The sequence below is a fragment of the Labrus mixtus genome, chromosome 10 (genome assembly GCF_963584025.1).
Source record: "Labrus mixtus chromosome 10, fLabMix1.1, whole genome shotgun sequence".
NCBI lineage: Eukaryota > Metazoa > Chordata > Actinopteri > Labriformes > Labridae > Labrus > Labrus mixtus.
The window spans coordinates 25,500,861-25,522,927 of record NC_083621.1 but is presented as its reverse complement, the minus strand read 5'-3'; the positions used below and the strand labels follow the sequence as shown (position 1 = coordinate 25,522,927).

At 40.0% G+C, this 22,067-nt stretch overlaps 3 protein-coding genes across 5 annotated transcripts in view; 2 read left to right on the top strand and 1 right to left on the bottom strand.

The window, feature by feature from the left end:
• LOC132982373 (pro-neuregulin-2, membrane-bound isoform-like) overlaps nt 1-10,546 on the top strand; it is a 49,102-nt gene extending 38,556 nt beyond the window's left edge. For both annotated transcript variants that reach the window (XM_061048834.1, XM_061048835.1), the window contains 6 exons: nt 1,485-1,587; nt 2,306-2,435; nt 3,647-3,774; nt 4,546-4,761; nt 6,904-7,087; nt 7,273-10,546. In XM_061048834.1, the coding sequence (XP_060904817.1) occupies nt 1,485-1,587; nt 2,306-2,435; nt 3,647-3,774; nt 4,546-4,761; nt 6,904-7,087; nt 7,273-7,764 (1,253 nt within the window). In that variant the 3' untranslated portion in view covers nt 7,765-10,546. The remainder of the gene's footprint in view (nt 1-1,484; nt 1,588-2,305; nt 2,436-3,646; nt 3,775-4,545; nt 4,762-6,903; nt 7,088-7,272) is intronic.
• A 984-nt stretch (nt 10,547-11,530) lies between these two features.
• si:dkey-160o24.3 (N-acetyllactosaminide beta-1,3-N-acetylglucosaminyltransferase 2) lies at nt 11,531-15,570 on the top strand. The gene is made up of 2 exons (XM_061048855.1): nt 11,531-11,964; nt 13,906-15,570. The coding sequence occupies exon 2, from the start codon at nt 13,910-13,912 to the stop codon at nt 15,305-15,307; it is 1,398 nt and encodes a 465-aa protein (XP_060904838.1). The 5' UTR covers nt 11,531-11,964; nt 13,906-13,909; the 3' UTR covers nt 15,308-15,570.
• Nucleotides 15,571-17,103: 1,533 nt separating this feature from the next.
• eif1ad (eukaryotic translation initiation factor 1A domain containing) lies at nt 17,104-20,349 on the bottom strand. Of its 2 annotated transcripts, none has more exons than XM_061048832.1 (5): nt 20,136-20,349; nt 19,749-19,870; nt 19,549-19,657; nt 18,205-18,313; nt 17,104-18,090 (listed from the first exon to the last, which is right to left on the bottom strand). In XM_061048832.1, the coding sequence occupies exons 2-5, from the start codon at nt 19,833-19,835 to the stop codon at nt 17,853-17,855; spliced, it is 543 nt and encodes a 180-aa protein (XP_060904815.1). In that variant the 5' UTR covers nt 19,836-19,870; nt 20,136-20,349; the 3' UTR covers nt 17,104-17,852. The 2 variants fall into 2 exon arrangements, with proteins under 2 accessions (XP_060904815.1, XP_060904816.1); XM_061048833.1 differs by having other exon boundaries at nt 20,199-20,349.
• Between the last annotated feature and the right edge of the window lie 1,718 nt (nt 20,350-22,067).

The window sequence follows — 22,067 nt, the reverse complement described above, 5'->3', positions numbered from 1 at the left end:
TGATGATTTGCAATGTTTATTCACACATGATCACCGTAACCATGTCAGAATGTATTTAACGTAATAATCTGTCTTGAGACGTCATCATTATTATTTTATACAAATAAAATATCTTTGCTAATTGTATTTAATTGAAAATAGCAATTGCTATTTTATTTATAAATAAATAGGTCAGCTCAATGTGCTTTACATTGAGGTTAAAAACACTGAGTACAACAAACAAAATGTTTCCACAGTCATGAATAAGATACAGAAATCAAATCAATAAAGTCATACACACTGCAAAGCAAACATCAATAACCACACAAGTAATCATACACACACACACACACACACACACACACACATACAAAGAGTAATATGCGTATGCTTGGGAGAATATATTTTCCCTTTAAAAGTAGAGATAGTTGTGATGAACCTCAGGTAATCAAATTAGGATTAAGTTTTAGGTTACTGAAATGACCTTTATACACTTATTTTACATTTTGTGTCATACTTCTTCAGGTTTAACATCTCGCCTTGCTGTAGACATGTAGAAGTGTAGTTGAGGAGTAGGAGCAAAATTGTGTTTTTACAGATGCAAAAAAAAAGCAACTAAACCATCTCCTTCAGTAATGATTGTCTTGGTCAGAGGTGACACAGGAATGAGATTTGGCTGCATGGTTTGACAATAAAAACAAAACACTTGAAATAAGTTCCAATAAAAAAGAGCAGAAGACCTCCAGACTGTCACCTGAAACAGGACCAGGCTCCTCTCGGTCAAACCTGATAAAACAACTTAACCTGTTCATATATGGGGAGGGAAATGTCTTATCCTTTCAAATTAAGGTCAAAATTAAAATATACATTTGTGACAGTTAGTGGTATGGTGAGCTTCATGACTTTACTCCCTGGCCATTGTGGTGTTAACAGTTAGAACAGAAAATGCTTTATTCAATGTTTCATTTGGATGACCTATTTGTTGTTGCCCATATTCATACAGGAATGCTTCCCTCCATCACCACCCGTAGCATCTCATCCCCATAACCATTGTGAATACATGTGCTTAGGATAAGAAGTCTTTGTCAGCATGTAGGGTAACAGCTCTGCTTTTTATCAACATATTTATAAGAACAACAACTCCTGTTTCACTGTAGTCCATTTAAAGCTAAGGCATGGTAGGGAAAGTGTTGCTTCAGTGACAGCTACAGGGGTTATTAGTAAGAAATACTGTATGTTTCTATAGTAACCATCAATGGATTAGTGCTCATGGGTGTGTGTGTGTGTGTGCGTGTGTGTGTGTGTGTGTGTGTGTGTGTGTGTGTGTGTGTGTGTGTGTGTGTGTGTGCATGTATTATTGTCTGTTTTGTTATTTTCTGTGTGCAATAAATGAACGTGTGCATGCATGTGATCCTGTGTGTGTGTGTGTGTGTGTGTGTGTGTGTGTGTGTGTGTGTGTGTGTGTGTGTGTGTGTGTGTGTGTGTGTGGATGTTTCCTTCCACAGAGGCTGAGGAGCTCTACCAAAAACGTGTGCTGACGATCACTGGCATCTGTGTGGCGTTACTGGTGGTCGGCATTGTTTGTGTGGTGGCCTACTGCAAAACTAAGTATGTGTCTTTGAGGGGGGGTTTATTGACTCACCGTTTTTTTTAGTGCTCCTAACTTCAAATTAAGCTCATGCATCCTGCTGCGCTTTTACACTTTTACTAAGTAAGGGTAACAATTGAAGTAACAGTCTTGAAATACTCAGTTACAGTAAAAGTTCGACAAAAATCTAAAATGTTGTAACTGTTCTTAATTGTTGCTTTTTGGGGGAAAAATTGATTTGAATTAAGATGTATCCTTTCACACATTTATCATCTGGGGAATTTAGAAAACTGCTTAACAAGGAGCTTTGACTATTGGCTGGAAACCCTCAACATGCAGCCGAGTAGAGGGTCATGTGACCAACTATTTCATCTGTTTGTCCTGTTTGCAACGAAAGACTGACTGCAGCTAGAATGTCTGGTTGAAATTATAAAGGTTACACTGCTTTATAGGACTGTAATGAAAAGAAGTGTTAACCCTACTTAGAGCTTTGAGTTGCTGCATTAAAACGACATCTCAGAGAACATGGTGAAACAAGCAGCCAGTGGGATCAGTGTTATGATAGTGTGCATTCATGCAGAGTAGGTAGGTAGTCATGGTGCTGGCTTGGCTATTTAATGAACTCTACAGACATTAAAGGGACTTTATAAAGGAAGTAAGTACACTGAGTAGCATCAGTGTCAGTCTCTAGTTTAACTCGCCAGATGTCTTATTGTCCCTCCACCACCGTGTCTCTAGGAAGAAGAGGAAGAAGATGCACAGTCACCCACACCAGAACCAGAATCAGTGTGTGGAGCAGCCCAACCGCATTCTGGCCAATGGACCTAACCACCCTGGACCTGGTCCTGAGGAGATTCCGATGGGCGACGTGAGTCCAAAGTGAAGAAACACACCGTTAAAGATGATTTTGAGACCATTTCCTGAAACCCTGCACTTCAATCTGAGCAGCTCTTAAAGTTCAAATAATTTCATGAAATCATTTAGATTTTTTTTTAGAAACTCTTGTAGGGCAAAGGCTGAAGAAGGGTTTATTGCTGAAATGTACCAAAGACATTTTAACTCTTTGTCTACAGTCTTTACTGTATTGTTTCAGGGACAAGTAAAACAATAAAGTACAACAATAGCAAATCACTGACAATGTTCTATAAACTACCAATCACAACCGATAGAAATCATATTTTAGATTTCCGTGCTTATTTTAGTTTCCTGAAAGTCAATGGTAAATTAAATTCATTTAATGTTATTGTCCAATAAAATGTGCTGGTTTAAATGTTCAGAATACCCTTATATCAGTATAAATGTTCAAAGAAGGATACAAAAATAAATCATAGTGGTTGTCAGCCTTACTTCAGTAAAGTCCACAAGAGGACCAGAGCCTCGGCCTGTTCATGAATCCTCAGGTGGAGGTAGTGTCGAGATGTTTTAACTTTGATACTTAGAGTTAACTCCACTAAGAAGCTCTTTTACTTTGGTCTACTGACATTATGAGGAATTATTCTTACACATGACTGAAAAAGGGGGAAGAAACTATGGTGGCTGGGAAGTGCAAACCAAAATGATAGTGTGAAACAGTTTTTACAATTTGGAAAACATTTTTACATTTGAGAAAAAACAACGTAAGTGAAACACTTTTACCGAACACCAAACGATGTTCTGTCCCTTTAGTGAAGACGGTTAATGTGTTTATTGAAAGGACATGGTCGAGACGGGAGGACCAAGGGCACCTTCCAGACCTTCTGTCTCGTCCATGTCTTTTAAAAACTCCAGAGACCGTTTAGACAAAAAGCTAAATCATGTAAACTGTCTCAGGTGGCTTCCATAAACCGGACAAAACATCATTTGGTCACCATTAGTCCATAAAATCCATCAACAGTGTTTCCGCCAAAACAAACCGATTGACCGCTCACTCACTCTCTTCCGGGTCACTTTCTGCATTTAGTACATTTCCTTTCTGTTGAGATTCTGTAATTTGTAAATATGTTTTCTGTTTCCTTTCTGTATAATGTTATGTGCTATGTTAAAATCAACAGATGAAATGTATTAACATTTCTTTTTTATATGTATGTGCATTTATTGTAGTACATTTCCAAGAGCATCCCAACAACAGAGTGTGTGATCAGCCATGGAGCTGAGGGTGCGGGCAACTACGCAGGGAGCCGAATGTCAACCCGCTCCCATCACTCCACCACTGCCTCACATGCTTCAAGGTAAGCCCAACACACACACACACACACACACACACACACACACACACACACACACACACACACACACACACACACATGCAGAGGGACATATTCAAATATTAAAAATTACAAGTTGTAAACTGTTTTTAGGAGACTTTTCCATTTGTAGAAAATAGCTATGATGATGACTTTTGGTTGAGTGGACTGTGAATTGTCTGAATTCATAGAAACCTTTTTGTTGTTAAGAAAATAAATTATCCTGCTTCATTTCATTGTTTTTGCTTTAGTGCTATTTAATTAAACTTACTTTCATTATTTTAGCAACAGAAGTCATAGAGAGGCAGCGATCCTAAAACCTTGATAGTTGGCACAATGATATCTGCATGCACAGAATCTTAAGAGGAACTTAAGAAGATGTTACACAGGGTCATTTCAGGTAACTTAGGTCTTTGTATTTCTTGCCAATCTAAAGTTAGCAAACTAACTTACAAGTGTCGCAGTCGTTACTATAGCTACAGCTGGAGGTACTTGGCTTCATAAATATCATAAAAATCATGAAATATTCATGATTAAGCATTACTTCATGGACAAATGTACCTTTGAAATAAATGTCCTCATGGTTTTCTTATAGTATACATTTAGTCAAAGGGAAAACTTCACTGTCAAAGACAAAGTACAGGAAGTTCACCACATTTTGAACTCATTTTGAAGTCTCTTCTCCCAGGGTGTCTTCTTCCTCTGTGTACTCCTGCTCCTCTTTTTACTTCTCACCTGTTTTACTTACACACACAGACATGAGGAGCAGACGTGGAGCATAGAGCGAACAGAAAGTATGAACTCAGACTGCCAGTCAGGGGGGCTGTCAAGCTCAGTGGGAACCAGTAAATGCAGCAGCCCGGCATGCATGGCAAGGAGAGCTGCCCACTGGGGCTGTGCGGACATATCCGGACCAGGGATGCAGTACGGGGATTCCTACGATTCTCTAAGAGACTCGCCTCACAGTGACAGGTGGGGACAGTAGAAATGTGTGTGTGTGTGTGTGTGTGTGTGTGTGTGTGTGTGTGTGTGTGTGTGTGTTTGTGTGTGTGTGTGTGTGTGTGTGTGTGTGTGTGTGTGTGTTTGTGTGTTTGTGTGTGTGTGTGTGTGTGTGTGTGTGAACTTCATCATTAAGACACTAAGGATTTCATGTGTGAAAACGTGTATAAACTTAACATCACTGTCAAACAAACGTGCTAGCTGATGGCACGCACTCAGGATTGCATTTGTCAAATGTTTACGACAACACACATATAACTGGTTTATCTCTGAACTGTATAACCACTCTGTGATCAGGAAAGCCACAGAGGACCCCTCTCACCCCCTCTCACCCCCTCCACCACTCCTTCCAGTTACTGCCATCAGGCAGACGCTACAAAGTCCCTCTGGATCCTTCATTCCCCTTGCAATAACCACCCTGAACAAAATCAAATACACCTTCTTGATCAGCCGGTGTTTTTAACAGTCCCCTTTTAATGTCTGTTTTTTAAAATGTGTTTTAAGGTAAGTCGTGTTTATTGTTTGAGCCTTGTCAAAGGAGTCACTGTTGAGACAGACAATAAAGTTTATCTAATCTAATCTAAAACTGCAGGATGAAGCCTGCGTGAGAGAGGAGTGCAGCATGTCATTGTCTTTACTAACTGTATCAAACTTCTTTTCTTTGTCATCACTTTGTGTCACTAGCTAGCTTGTTTTTGATTTATTGAAGACAGACAACCCTCATTCACAATGAGTGTGCACTAGCAGGCAGGTGTATGGCTAGGCGGGTTAGGCATCCAAATTTATTTTTTTGGTCCAGATATATGAGCATGAGTTTAGTGATCATTTATGAGGAAGAGCTTTAGATCAATTCATTTTGAAAATGAATGTCTGTGCATTACCTTCTAAGTTAAAGTCAATTACATATAAAAGAAGCTGTGATGGCACATATTCAGAGTTGCTTTTCCCATCTTTGTAAATATTAAATGATTCGCAAGGTGGCTAATCAGTTCAAAAATAAGAATTAGACAAATTGTACTGTAAGGTCACCAACAATCGAACCGCTCGTGCCAAAATAAATACAATACATCCTCAGACTTATCCTGTTCAATCAATCAATATTTATTTGTATAGCGCCAATTCATAACAAATTTATCTCGAGACACACACAAAGCAGGTAAAAGACCTTGTTATTGTTGTGTTATCTACAAAGATCCAACATTAATCCATCATGAACACTCAGCAACATTTAGCAAAGTTACAGTGGCAAGAAAAAAACATCCTTTAAAGGCTTAATATGTGATTTTTTACACTTAAATGTAATATAAATCAAGTATATCCTCTGAAAATAACTCTGTGAGTCATGACTGTCTACAATGAGTGTAACACCCGAGTCCCACTGTCTGTGATGTTTTCAGAGTTTTCAGAGTCCTATCTTCAGTTTGTTTACATCGTCAGGACGGCCGGCTGACTCCTCCCCTCACGTATAAAAGTTGTTTAATTGAGGGACTAGAGAAAAGAAGAATAACATACTGTACTCACTGCTTAACTGTGTTTCTAGATCACGCTCATTTCAGGTAAATTTACATGCAGTGTGAAGATACGAGCATAATAAAGATCGCTAGCATTAGCATGCTAACACAACAGTGCAGCGCGAGTTGTTTTGGTTTCATGCTGGTGCTCAAGGGCGACATCTGCTGGATCAAAAAATGGCATATAAAGCCTTTAAAGAGGCAGAAATTTTTGGGCAAAACCAGACTCATGGTGAACAGCCATCTGCCGAAACTGTGCCAGTTTCAAAAATGGGATAGAGAGAGATACAGGACAGATAGTGACAAACGGGGGAGGGGTAGGCCATCCCATTAGGCGGTTCTAATGTGGGGATCTTCTGGTATCATTTGGTACCAAGCAGCACAGTTAGAAAGAGCTGATCATAAATATACTGAAGTCATGTGTTTCCAAAAGCTTGACGCTACTTCAAGGTTTGAGTACAGCATTCAAACAGAGTGTCATCACTTTACAAACCATAATTGTCCGTTATATTTTATGGCTAATTGTCGTTGGACTTTGTTTGTGAAGCTGTGTTCAAGGTGGGATTCAAACACTGTCATGAACTGCGGATGTTTCCCTCTTCAGGTATGTGTCAGCGCTGACTACGCCAGCTCGCCTGTCTCCTGTGGAGTTCCATTACCCCCCGTTGCCGCCCCAGGTTCCCACCTTTCAGATCACCTCGCCCAACACAGGCCACGCCCTCTCCCTGCCTCCTGCCGCTGCCGCCTACAGCAGAGAGGACGACCAGCCACTACTACGTTGCCCTGATGTACGGAAAAGTAGAACACAAAATAATATCTGTGATATAATTCATGCAGCATGGTAATGGTGTAAAAGCTGTTTTTTGGGAAACGTATGGTATATAACCAGGTATTATTTAACCTAATCCTTCACCTGTGATTGGTTCAAGTGTTTATCAAGCACCCCATTCTTTCTCATGTTCTTGTATTTTAGGATAGCAGTCTATACAGGCAGCCGCGGCGTCCCCGGCGACCGTACCTAGCAGAGAGCACAGGAAGTCTACCATCCAGCCCTTACCGTCTCCCTGACGACGAGGCCTACGAGACCACCCAAGAGTATGCCTCTTCACGGGAACCCATACGGAGCCGGCGCCGCCCACGACGCAACCGACTCAATGGACACATCTCCCAGCGCTCGGCAGGCCTAAGGGACTGCAGCTCACAGAGCATTAGCCAGTCGGAGGAGGAGGAGGAGGAGGAGGAAGAGGAGGAGGAGGAGGAAGAGGACGCTCATGGAGAGAGCACCCCTTTCCTAAGTATGCAGAACATGAACATGGACCCGCCCCTAACGGTCCAGAGTTACCGCTCATCATCAGGTGCAGACACACGGACTCACCGCGCGCAGAGCCGGGCGGGAACACGCACCAACGGGCAAAGCCGAGGCTACCAGTCACAGCGCTCCAAGGCTGACAACGTTCCCCTTTAAGACTTAGCCTATCCCTCACAGTCACCCATTCTCTCCACCTCACACACTCCCCTTGCTCCTACACCAACCAGTGACTTGGGATCTGCACCTAGGAGAAATATTTTTATTTTGTATAACAGACAGATATTCTAAACAAATGAAATATTTATTTTCATTTCAGCAAAAATTGTCTACTGGCTAACAGCAAAGAGTTTTTTTTATAACGGGGGGGTATTTATATGTAAAGTTTTTTGATTTACAGCATTGTAAGAGATGAAAATACAAGAGGATTATGTGCCAATTTTTTCACAAGTTAGATAAATAGAATAATATTGTGGTGCCTTTTGCTGTATGCTGAAGTCGGAGGTCCCATTGAGTTTTGTAGCCTTTCTTATAAAGACTCCTTTTTTTATAGAGACGAACCCTCTTCCTTCCTTTTGCTTTGTGTTTTTTTTTCACTTATTTGGGATCTTCCTCTTTTTTGAACTGTGATCTGATTATGTCATCATGCAATATTAATTTCTGTGTAAATGTGTCTGTTTACATGAGTATCACCCATGCAATACCCTCCTTTTACTTGGACATCGGTCGCCCATGTGACCCGATGTGTAGGGTAGTTTTGCTGATTTCTGAATGATTCAAATTGGTTATTTATTTCCTCATTGCTGCCTCTCAGTCATCTGTCGTAATTCCTGAAAAAAAGAGTGTTACTGTTGTCAGGGGAAAGTGACTCCAATTTCCTGTGTTGGTGTTCAGGGTGCTGCCATGACATTGGTGATGGTTACAGTACGTATGTCTGTATTGTGTGTGTGTGTGCGTGTGCTTTCCGTGTGTGTGCGCGTGTAAGTGTGCTTGTGTGTGTGTGTGAGTGCGTGTGTGTGCACGTGGGTGTGTGTGCATGCTTGTATGCGCACACACAAACCTCATTAAGCCTCATTTGGTTTTCTCGTCTGTTTACCTTGGAGGGTATGGTCTCTTGTTTGACTGACATGCTCCTACCACCAATCCTCACGCTGCCAGAAGCTCCATTGCACTGTTAGAACCTCCCTCCATGAGCAGTCATTGGCCAGGGAGCTGCTGATCCAAACAGAACATAATACCGTTGTAATCCAGCCTGACTCTGGCCTCCTGTGGGCTGCCCAGCCCACTCGTTTCCTATGCCAGCAGCTTAGAGCCGCACTGTCTCAGGACTTCCCCATCACATCACAGCCAAAAGACTTAAAGCAGTGAGCGCACAGTTCAGTCACAGTCGTGTCCACAGTCAGATCCGCAACCCGGAACTCTCTCTTTTCCCTCATTATTTTGGGTTTGTTTCTGTTTTTTTCCAGTTGTGACCACGATTAAGAGAGCATGGGCAAAAACTCTTGGAATCAGAGAGGAGATTCTTTTTATTTATTTTTTTCTTCTCCACTTTAAATAATTGTATGTATGTGTTTTATTGTTGTGTTGCTGTGTATGAGTCACGATGATGATGACCCTGATAACAATGATGATGATGATGATGATGATGATGAAGTGATGAAGACCACATCTGTTCATTATATTATCTGTTATTTATCAATGTTATCCTACTGAGCGCTTTACAGGCCCTTTTTAAGTGGTGGGTCCCTGGAATCACAACCACCTCTGAGTGAACAAAAAAAAAAATTCTTGTGAGTCACTATGTGCAGCTTCACACTGCTACATGATACTGGTATGATAATACTGATTACTGCATCCTTGATTTGCATTCCTATACCTTTATTGATTGAATTTCTGTTGCCTGTTCATATCGACTGAATGATCTGTTACGTGTCTGTTTCTGTTTGCCCCCTTCCACTTCACGTTACCACCCACCTCCATGCCTTTCTCACTCCTTTAGAAGCAACAAGTAGACGATCTTAGGCCCCATTTCCTGACGAGTATAGTGAACGGCATATTGACAGTGAGCTGATCATGTTAGAAACTCTTCCACTTCAGATATACATCAGGTTTAGAAACCTCTCGAGCTCAATGGAAAAACTGAAACTAGGTCAGATACAATGTGTATCTCTATTAGAGTTAATTTTAAAATGAGCAGAGTTTGTTGTTTTTCACACAGAAGATGCATGGGTCACTGATATAAAGTATCGTAACAATGGCAAATCAACTACATTTATTTAAAAGAAAATGTGTTTTTGGGCCAAATGGTCTGGCTAGTTTTGTCTTAATATCACTGTAATCAATCTGGGGTTTGCAATGTGGAAATCCTGCAAGTGAGGGTAGTGTGCTTTTAGTGCTAGTTGAATTAATAATACCTTGCCCTCTTTCTCCTAACCCTACATGCACACATACAGTAAACATGGAACACATAAAGCACACCAAATGACACACACACACACACACACACACACACACACACACACACACACACACACACACACACACACACACACAGCCCGACCATGTTTGTGTTTGTCACAGTTTGCCTTTGTCCTTTTCACCGACCAACTTTCTTAATTTCCCCTCCTTCCTCGTCCCCCTTTCTTATCCCTCCCTCCCTACCTACCTCCCCCTGCCCCCCCCCCCCCCCCCCCCTGCATGTCCTAGTGGTACTGGTAGTTGGGTGCATGGATAAAGCAGCAAGCAAATTGTTTTTCCAATCAGTGAAAAAAAAAAGTGTCTTCATTTTAACATCCAGCAATAAATCCCCTTCTCTTCATGCCCATCATTTTTGGAATATGCTAGAGGATTTTTGCAAGTTTTATCAAAGACATACTACTTGTTAAAGAAGAAAAATCCAAATCCACTTCTTCATATGAAAAATAAAACTTTATTCCTACCACTTGGTTTCAATACTGTCATCTTTGTAACACAACAAAACTGTTTGTTGTTTTTAGTGTACATATTGGAAACAATTATTTTTAGTTTCCATAAGTTTGAATACAAAGAAAGTGCATTCAAATCAATTAAACATATTGCAGAGGTACAGATGGAGCTGAAAAGATGGCTCCACTAGATGGCAGAGTTCACCTTTTATTTAGTAATTGTGACTTCTGAGCCTGCACATGGGGTGCAGTGTTACCTCACTGCGAGGAGGTTGCTGGTTTGAATCCCCGTCAGACAGGAGCCTCTGGTGAACAGTCCAGGGTGTAACCCCGCCTCTCGCCCAATGACAGCTGGGATCAGCTCCAGCCCCCACGATCAGTGAAAGGCAGTATAGATATTGGATGGATGAACCTCTGTGTGTTATTATTTCAAAGAAGTTGTAAGATTAATACATTTGAGTTGTATTAGCAACTAAATTAAACTAAACTAAATAAAATTTCACAGTAACATATAACTATATAAGAGAGATCCACAGGTGTGAACAATAATACCCCTGTGGATCTCTTGTGAAAAATAATATCATCATTTAAACTGGACTTTTCAACAACATTTAATCTGGACAAACAAACCAGAAAATCAAAGGGTATGGTTGAAATATTTAATCATGGCTGCATTAGATTTGTTATATAACTAGATACATGTATGCGTTGCCTCATTTATGGTTTAATACAAATCCAAGAGAGAGGGGAGTGCAGGGCGGGTTCTCAAAAAATATCTGACCTACGTCTTTCAAATGAAAAAGTATAAAAGGACATCTCTGTATGAAGCTAGCTTTTGATTCTTTCATTGAGTGAAACCATCAGTTTGTTTGATTGTTGCCGTGAGTGTTGCAAGAAGCACTGCGTGCATTGCATTTCAAGCACCTCATCTCCCAAGAATTTGGATGACAATGCCGTGAATCTGGGGCTCATGTAAAGAAATAAACAGCTCACCTGCAGAACCAGGGCTTATTTGTGTTAACCAGCTGCCAAACCTGTTCCACACTAGTTTCACTTGGCTGTTGATTTCAGGCTGACAGATGGGTGTATTGCCTGACAACGTTTTTGAAAAGTTTGTTCTGTGACATAAACAACGTTATATGTCAGGTTCTGACTTGTTCTGATGGCATAAGGAGGAGGGGATAGAAATCAGTGATCCATAGACATCTTTCTCCTGTAGATTATATAGTTCATCCAGGTCCGTTACTGATCCCATGTTCCCTCATCATTAAAGAAACCAAAAAACATGTCTTTCCAGTTTGCTGTCTGTCCTCAGTGGGTGTAGGCCTACTCCTTGTGGGCAAACCTGACTCCTTTCAAAATAAACTGCTCGGGGAGACTTTGTAACATTGTTGACAAAATCTCCAGGGAATACAGCAGACTTTTCAGAGAACAGGTGAGCCGAAATGATTACAGTTACAGACAAACATAACGAGTATAAAGTCAATGTGGGAGGCGTAGCTTCATACTGGTGAGCTAAGACAACAGCTGACTTTTTATGTGTATCTCAGCAGTGCCTCATCTCTTTAAATTAGCTTTTATAAATACGCTGTCTTTATTTTAGTGTTTTATGAATGTTAGAAAATTACTCTCTTAATGTCTACTGTATTTTTGACATATTTGAATGTTTCACAGCTTGTTGTTTGTAAGTAAGTAAGTTAAGTAAGACTTTATTTATATAGCACTTTGTGCTTGTGTGAATCTCTGTAAATGTGCTGCTGCTTGTCTTGGCCAGGAAAAAGAGATTTATGATGTCAAAGAGTTTCTTTCCTGCTTAAAGAAATGTTAAATAAATACATTAAATGATAAGTTTTTCTACTTTATAATATCACTGTATCGTATTCTACTTCCAAGGGTTACCTGCCCTACTCAACTCTTAGAGGACATTTTCTGTCCCACCCATGAAAATTAAAATAATTTGTGCAAAAAATCCCAAAACACACAGTTATTATGCATATTGTGTCCTGAGGCAAAATGTAAAGATAGTTGTGGTGAAAGTGGGTTTAAAACCCTATTTTAAAAACCAAATACCTCCCAAGCACCCCTAAAAGTGGCTGTAATCTCTTGTCCCACCCTCTCAAAGCTTTAATATCAGATATAACAGTTAAAATACGTTTTTAATTCACTTTTTTTACATCATTTTATTAATATATTTCTCTTGTTATTGCCGATACTGTTTGTTTAACCATGAACATACTTTTAATAATAGTAATTATGCCTCAAAGTTGTGTCCCACAACATGCATGCAACCCTGTTACCAAAACAATTTAAGCAACGCAGAAGAAGAGTAAGAACAGGAAACAACAAGATTCAACAGAAATGACATCTTTAAGCTATATGCTAACACCATGGCCAGACCAAAAAGTGCTCTCTTCTATTTTTCACATTTTGTTGACATTCTCAGCCTAAATTGAGTCACTGAAACCAATTCAACCATGATACTGATTTTATCAGAATAAGACAATTTCATTTTTTCTTTATATATCTTAGATTGTCCTTTGCCAGCTAGCATAACTGCTAGTACAGCTAGCATCTACCAGTAAGAAAAAGTTTGAGCATTAGCATGGATTTGCAACCCTGTCACTTAAATAAGAGTAACAGGCTTTTTACAGAGTTCTTTTACACCTATTGTGAAACCTATAAAATAATATCAACAAGGTTCCTGTTATCCTGTGTTTATTTATTACATTTATGTCATGACTTATAGTCTAAAGTAATGTTTATCAAAATAATCTTAAATGATTTTCTTAAATCAGTATTCAATGTAAATGTGCCTCTCTTTATTTAATGTGAAGGGTTTTTTAAGCAATATTTAAAAATACACGTTTTACAGGTTCCTGAGTATCAGTAACAGGGTTGCACCAAACGCAGCGCACAACAAAGAAAACATCTAATAAAAAATGTGTCTTTGATGCCTGAGCTGGACGAATCACATTATTTGATGGTTTATTACTTGGTTTTCTAAAATATTTAACAAAAATATGCAAAACAAATGGTAATTTTTCAAAAGTTTTTGATTTGTCCTCCAATTCTGTAATGACCCTTTTCATCTTTTTAAATATGTTTGAGTCTGAAAGTTTTTCATTAGTCGACACAACAGTTTCACCACCAGGTCTATGTAGTAGCTGATTCATCCACTGATGCAAAGTTTGCTCACAAATTCTAGTCAAACTTGGCAACAAAAAAATGTTAATAAGGAAAATCTGATACAATTCAAAAGTTCATATCAAAACACCAGGTCTTGTCTTTCAGTGTTTAGTGTGTTTTTCCTCAATAGCATCTTTTTACACAGAAAAACGATTTTTATCATCTAACATATTTGTTCATGCATTCACAGCTTGATGGCGCGGCGCTACTATTGCCTGCGTAAAGTGATCGTCTGTGTGTGCACCCCATGCATCTTGCTGGTCCTGCTATTCTTCTACATAACTATCATGGTCTGTTTGTCCATGAATAACACAGCAACCCCAGGGATGGTGGGTAAAAGCAGGGCTCACTTTGTGGCCTCAGGAACTTATAGAAACAAGAGCTTTTCCCCATTCCCTAAAACTTTCTGGGAGCTCCACTGGCAAGGCGATGCCTACTGGAACCGGCTCCAGCTGGCGATAGACCGCAATTTCAACCCCATCCTGCGCCCCAACAACAATGTGAAGAGGCGATTTCAAAACAGTAAGTTTCACGAGTCCCTGCTGTGGAAAAGTTTCTCTGAAGTTAGCGATTTGGACAGCAAAAGTGGAGAGTTTCAAAAGCTGCCGCAGCAGATGCAGGACTTTGTGAGCCACATGCAAAGGAGGGACTATCCAACCCTCAACCAGCCAGACGGAGTGTGTGGAGCCGGGGCAAAGGGCGAGAAGGAGCCACCTCTGCTTCTACTGGCCATCAAGTCAACTGAGTTCAATTTTAAAAACCGGCAGGCCATTAGACAAACCTGGGGCCAGGTTGGATGGATAGCAGGAGGGAAGAGGAACAGTAGTGAGGGAGAAGAAAGTGGAGGGTACGTTCGTAGGGTGTTTCTGATAGGCAAAGAAGACCCTGAAGAGCTAGGTGTGGATACAACAGAGTTACTAAAGCTGGAGAGTGAACATTATGGAGACATTCTGCAGTGGGACTTCAAGGACACGTTTTTTAACCTCACCCTGAAGGATGTGCTCTTCTGGAGCTGGTTCACACAATTCTGTAACCAGACCCGATTTGTCTTTAAGGGGGACGACGATGTCTTTGTCAACTCTCTGAATATGATAGCCTTCCTCCAGGACCAGCTCGATATGCCACAAGCACACAAGACCTTACAAGACTTCATGGTTGGAGATGTCATAGGGGCAGCCTTACCCAGCAGAGTCAACAAGTCCAAGTACTTTATTCCTGACAGCTTCTACAGGGGCCTGTATCCTATGTATGCAGGCGGTGGAGGAGTGCTTTACTCAGGACTGCTGGTCAAACGCCTGCACAGCATCTCTAAAACGGTTCACATGTTCCCCATTGACGATGTTTATGTTGGGATGTGTATGTATCGGCTTAACACTCACCCTGTTCACCACCCAGCCTTCCTCACGTTTGACTTCCCTGCAAAGGAAGAGGAGGCGGTGTGTTCTTACCACAGAATCCTACTGGTTCACAAACGAAGCCCCGACCAGGTGGTCAGACTTTGGGCTGATGTGAAACAGACACAGAGACAGTGTTGGGACGTGCCCCTCAGAGATGGAAACAAGAAAAAAAGAAAAGAAAAGAAAAAACACTGAGTGCAACTTCACAGTGATCTCTTTTTGCAAGCCATGTGTTCTGAAGGAATGAAGCCATAACTGGCCCAAAGCAAACACTTTTTGCGGGCAGCTGTAGTATTATGAAATGGCATCCATATTCAGACGACGTGTGCGCCCTGGAGGCCGGGCGTTAAAAATGCTTTACCAATATTTATTCATGATTTTGAAACTTTTTTGTTGCACATTTCAGTCACTTTTTTTACAGATTAGACATTCTTCCATTAAGCATCTTTTTTATACTGTACATAATTATAATGACTTATTTTATTTAAAAATAAAAATATTCATGACCATCGTGTCTCCTCTTATATGTTGTCAGCTGACGGCCAGCTGAAACTATCTGCTGCTCCCTTTGCACCGCTCCTCCCCCCAGCTCCTCCCTTTATGCTGTTCTGACAATGTCACGCTATTGTCATTGCGGTCTGCTCTGTTTGGGTTTTGGTGCTTCTCTCCCTGCATCAAGCTTTCTTTGTATGCACAGGAAGGGCGGGAACGTGTTCTGCTCCTGCCTAAAGCTTTCCACCTAATATGTGAAGGGGCAGGGAGATCCCAGAACAGAGTGATACCGCCAAATGTAAATAATTGCAACAAAGTATTTTTTCTTGACAAAGTGGTCCTGACTGAACTTCAATCATGAACAAGTGTTTTTTTGTTTAAACATAAGCAAACAAAGCAAAAGTGCAGCTTGAAAGTGAACACGTGACAGTTCTCCAATGAGTTATAAACCTGCAACACCCTTCATTTAATGAACTGTATGATGCTCCTGTGTTTACACAGTCAGGGTTTTAGGCTTTAAGTGGTGTTGAAACTGAGGTCTACATCTGCATAGAAAAGCTGCTGCTGTTTCAAATCAGCATCCATGCATGTTCTAGGGTGATACAGTCAGTCTCGACTTAACTGTAGTTTGACTTGCTAAAAAAGGTCAAGCTAACATCATAAATGTCAAATACAAACTCTCTTATGAACACAAACGTCTGTTGATCAAATCCAATACGAGCATCTCGAGTAGAGACCTTATTAAACAATAAAAACACAGAGTAAGATGTAAGAGAGGAGTCTCAAGATATGTGAATTAAATCTAAGCTGCTATGAATTATTAGCTCTCAGAAGATTTCCTTTTTCCTGAGGCAGCAAATGTAACACTGAAGATGAGCTGTTGAAGCCAGTTGTACAGGTACAGGACAACAGGTTGATTAGATTTTTTAAACTTTATTATTTTGGCAAACAATGATTACAAGAAAACTGTTTGATTCTTGTTTGATTTACTAGAATGCAAAATAATCCGTTTTAATCAGTGTCAGATTTGCAGTTTTATTAAGAATGCACTGACGCAGGCTGTAACACGTACAGAGCACTGGCAGCACTCATCAGGGTTCATAAAAAAATGAAACATTAACAGCTTCCAAACATGCTCCAGCAGTAAGAGAGCTAACGATTCAGCACAGTTCTGCAATTAAAGCATGCTGCCTGAGGAACTTGTCCCCGCCCTCCACATACACCTCAGGGGTAAACTGGGAGTTCAGATCCATGTTCCAATAGAACTGGTTGTGCTGGCAGTAGCTCTGTACTGCTCTTGGCTTTATGCTAAACATAGTGAGCTCATGTTTGAAAAATGTTTTTATTACCAAAGCCGTGCTCGTGATACTGTTGCATATTTCCAAGAAGAGAACGCACGGTCAAAGACAAAGACGTTCTTTGAATGACAGAAACATTTTATGCTTGACGTGGAGGACATGGGCAGCAGGACTTCAAAGACAAGTGATGATGAAAACAGCTGAAGAAGGAATCTTTATGAAAAATGTCCAATATTAAACAAACCATTATATTGTGAAGGAATGTCAACGCTGTCGTAATGACGTCACGTTCAGTACTTCAATAATCTCACTCAGGCCCCAAACGAGGGAGCTAATCCATCCAACAAGACCTTCAAAAGAACCGGTAAAACTAGACTGTGGTCGAAATTCTCGCCACACCCGGACTCCTCTGGAGTCAAGAATAACAGAAATGTCTTTCATCAACTCTGACGTAGGAGAGTTTGTATTCAAGTTCGGAGTCATCAGAGCTCACTAAAGGGTTTATTTTGTCCCGTGGAGACGGATGAATGGATAAACATTTACCTTTCAACTTCGCCTAAAAATGCTGTTCACCCTGTAATGTGATTGTAATGCAGTAGTGGCTGCACTGGGGGTCAGTATACAAACATGCTTGAGTTTTTAGTTAATCTGCAATAAGTATCTAACACTATAGAACATTTGAATCTTAAACAATTTACATGGAAATACTCTGGATCTCTTACTCAATTTGAGTTAAATTCCAACATCTCTTTTTTTTTTGTAAACACAAAACTAGACTTCAGCTGTTCTTGAGCCCAGAGCATACCATACACAACATGAACTGCAGGGGGAGCTGTTGCACCAGGACCATCAGTGAGCTGGTCATCAGTTCAGTCAGTGACAACAGCAGGGCAGCTGAGCACAACTACCAAGCCTTGAACTCTCCATCGTCCATGTCGTCAGCGCTGCCACTATGAACCATTTTCTGTCCTTTCCTCTTTGTCATCATCATCTTCTTCCTGACTGTCCTCATCTTCCTCCTCACTTTCGATGTACTGGTAATTACATCGGTTGGTGTTCACAAACAGGTCACTATCATCATCCTCTTCAGAGTTGCTATCTTCTTCTTCCTGTCCTTTTTCATCGTCTTTTTCCCGCTGTTTGTTCGTCACATCCCGCTCCGACAGCTCCTCCTTAAACCCCTCTGGCCTGCAGAGAGTCATATGTCAAACATGATACACTCAGGTACTGGTAGAATTGGGGGGTGGGGGGCTAATTGTGTGATGTGTTTCTACATGTATTAGTGCACATGTTTCCACTTACCAGAGCTGCTGTTGTTGCAGGTACTGAATGTTATCTTTGTATAGAATGAAGCTGATCTCAGCTTTCACTTTCTCTCCTTCCTCAATAGGATCCACAATCACATAATCCCCTTAGCGATCAGAAAGAAGACAATATAAGGAATGGAACAAAAAATAATTACATTCAATATAACTGCTAGGATATATAGATTTTTCACAAACAACAAATAAATAACTTATCACTTTAGTGAGTTATATCGGCCCTTCCATTGATACCAACGTATTATCTTTTCCTTTTTAAAAGCGCCACACATCCAACCCACAGAACACTGACTGAAAAAAATTGTCTTGGGCCAAGTGTCCACCTAGTGTTTTTTTCTAAGTGCTGGCATCTTTTATTCGATTTGTTTTAATGAGCAGAGAGCGTTCAAAAAAGCGTAAAAAACCCTAGTTGAACATAGGAACTTGTATAGCCACTGTGGTAGCACAGAGGCCTGTAGGAACACAACAGTTTGAAAAAATATATAGCAGAAGAAGATTTTAGTACAACAATTAAAGATCAGAGACTTATGACATTTTTCTCTCTTTCATCAGGGTGCTGCTCCTGTGTTTCCTTGGAATAAAACCGTCAGTGTCTCGTAAAGCTACATCTCTAGAGGGGTAATAGATGATGAACATTAATAATTTAACCTGAGTGATTCAGCAAAGAGAGAAACAAGCGATCCTGTTTTCCATCACTAAGAAAAATATTCAATAAAGTATTCACAGATGGATTTTGATAAAACGCTGCAGCTTGTTTCTTCATTTATTTCTTTGGCTATATTTCAAAGGTTCTTTGTCAATTTTTGAGCACAAATACTACTGAGGGGCTTTTTCTTTCATGAATGGGTGTTATGTGTGTTTGTTCACATGCACCAGGATGCATATGCACTTGAACAGTCCTGCTATTGCTTTCACAGTCTGTCAGTGTATTCACCGCCGACAACACTAAAGAAGAGAACAGCCTTCTTATAAAACAAAGGCTTAAACATCGCAGCTTCTTATCAGCTCTGAGAAGGAGTTCAACTTGAGCTTCAACGGTATATTAAGCCTTAAAGGACTGTTTCCATGACTACTTGAAGCATCGATTTCGGGAAAAAAAGTATTTGTTGATCCCTAAAGGGGAAATTCAGATTGATAAAAATAAGCAGATAAATAGTTAATTAAAAGAATTCATAAAATCAATTCTAAAGAACTAAGCGTGTTGTGATTCATAACTCAGCAGTCTACGACATTCAGATTATAAAACAGACATACATATAAAATATAAATGAGTGATGATCATGATAATCTGTCAGTATAAATCATATCATCCCACTCTCAGTACCTCTCTTGATCCAGAGGTTCTTGCGGAACTTGGTGGGCATGCTGACCAGGAAGCTCTCACCCTGCGCCGTGACGGTTTCATGGAGGTTGTTTCCACGGCTACTGATGATCTACAAACACAGAGAGAGGGGTTCTGTTAGGTGGATGTTTGCTGTCAATAAATACATAAATATGTCATGACATAATAAATCCAATGCTCACCTTCACAATGGTCTGTGTTTCTGTGGGAGTGACGAAGTCTCCAAGAACTTCCTTGACGACGTGTTTACGTTTTGTGGCCTGTGACATGTTTATTGGTGAGCTTCTTCAGGTCTTTTCTCCAGCTGCATGAAGAGGGCAGAGTGACGTCATCGTGGTGATAAACAGTGGTGATTAAACACATTGAAGAGACAACAAAAAGGAGATCCGATCATGAGTAACACACTGGCTAAATAAACTAGCCTAGCATTTTAAAAAACAAACACTGACTATCTCGATGTGATTTCTGATGGAAACACTTCATATCTCTGTTCGCAATAAGAGCTATGCAGGAACACATATATCTTAAAAGTTCTAGTAGTTTAACACAATTATCCAAGTTAAGCTCACTTTCGTTATTTCAGACACATAACCCCACACTTAACCCCATAAGGATGTTTCTTTCATGAAAACCTTGTAATGTTGCGTTTCTCCGATGCTCAATGTGTTCTGGTAGCTTTACAGCAGAGGTAAATCACTTCAGAAACAAGAAAATTCAGATTATCTTTCCAGTTACTTTTCCCACGCGTCCCTATTTTTCTGACAGGGCAAAACGAAACACTTCCGGTATTCTCTCTTCTTCTACGGTTTACATGTGCATATCGCCACCTGCTGTGCCGGTGTGTAACTTCAGGGCTTCGTGTACTTCAGCTTACATTCTCAAAATTGCTGATTAATAATAATACCCCCCCCACACACACACACACCCTAAAAAATAATAGTAATTAAAAATATCTATCTTACAATCCAAAATAAAGAGTCTTCAAGCATTGCCTCATTTTGTCAGTCCTTCCTAAAATCCATTCCAAACCTAAGCTTCTTCTTCTTTTTTTGGCGGCTCGCAAACAGCTTAAAGGTGCAGACCGTCACATACTGTACAAGAGTGTGTAGCATCATGTCTTTCACCTTCCCTAGACTATAAATTCTGCCTGCCAACCTTGTGTAATATAAGAATGACAAAAGAGCCCATCTACTATCCCCTCTCCTTCTCCCTCTGTGCCCAGTATTCCTCCCATAGTCCACTTCCAAACTTAAACATAAAATTGTCCTGTATTTATCGGGTACACATGATTCTCGGACCACACACTTATGGTTTCCCTGAAGATTTTCTTAATAGCCAAAAAGATGGGCAAAGTGTTTGTATAATTTACTCAGATATGAGAAATGGAAAGATCTTATTGAAAAAGTGAAAGTAATGGAACAGTTAACATATAAAATCAGAGGACTTCATGAAATAAACCATTTGTCGTGGATCAAATGGGAGAGCTACGTAGAAAGTAGGGGTGAAAGGTCATAAAGATGATGCACTACAACTTAATAAAAACAGACAAAAAAATATATATTGTCTTGTTTAAATGTACCCCCAGTAAATAGATTGTTTATATATATCAAGAGAAGTCAACAACCAAACACAGGGAGCACACTTCTTATGTATATATATTTATTTATTTTGATGTCATTGTCGTTGCTATGTTTTGTAAACAGTCGACTATCAGTTACTTTTTTATTGCTAGTACTTCTTGTATTTCTAAATATGCTTTCACAATGAATTATGTATGAATGAATCATGTATTATGTCTAAGACATTTTTTAATTTGACTGTTTATCTAACATGAATTTTTACTGCCTCGCTTCATACTGTATCTACTTGAACTTAATCTCAAGTTATCGGTCCCAGTTGTGGAACCGGGGGTCGTACCATGGGCAGCAGGGTTTTTGTTTTGTCTTGTGTGTTTGTTTGTTTATTTGTTGTTGCTTATTTATATACTCGTGTTATTATTTTTTTAAGTGGGATGGTTTACATACCCATGACATATGAATTTGGACTGGTGTTTTGATGTTACTGGTTTGTTTGATGGTTTTGTTTTTGTTTTTATAGTATGCTTTACGTATGTCTTTTCGTTTTGTCACATTGGTGATTTACTTTTGGAAAAATAAAAAAGATTTACTCAGATGCAAGCAAATGGGGGTTTTGTGTATAAATTGTGTGTTGGCCCATGTAGAGAAGTGAAGAAACCTTGAGACAATCAGTTAAAAAAGACAGACTTATTTTTAGCGAAACTCTATGTTAACTTGTCCAATTCAACCAGAATCCAGGGGTGATGTCCGAAGAATTGTTAAAGGGCACATTTTATGCAAAATAAAACGATCACCATGGTTTTTGAACATTAATATGCGACCCTAGCGTTTTCTCTTCATGACATCACAAAGGGCAGTAACCCCTCCCCCAGGTGGATGACACTCCCACAGCTAGGTGTTTGATCTGCCCTGAGTCTCACCAGA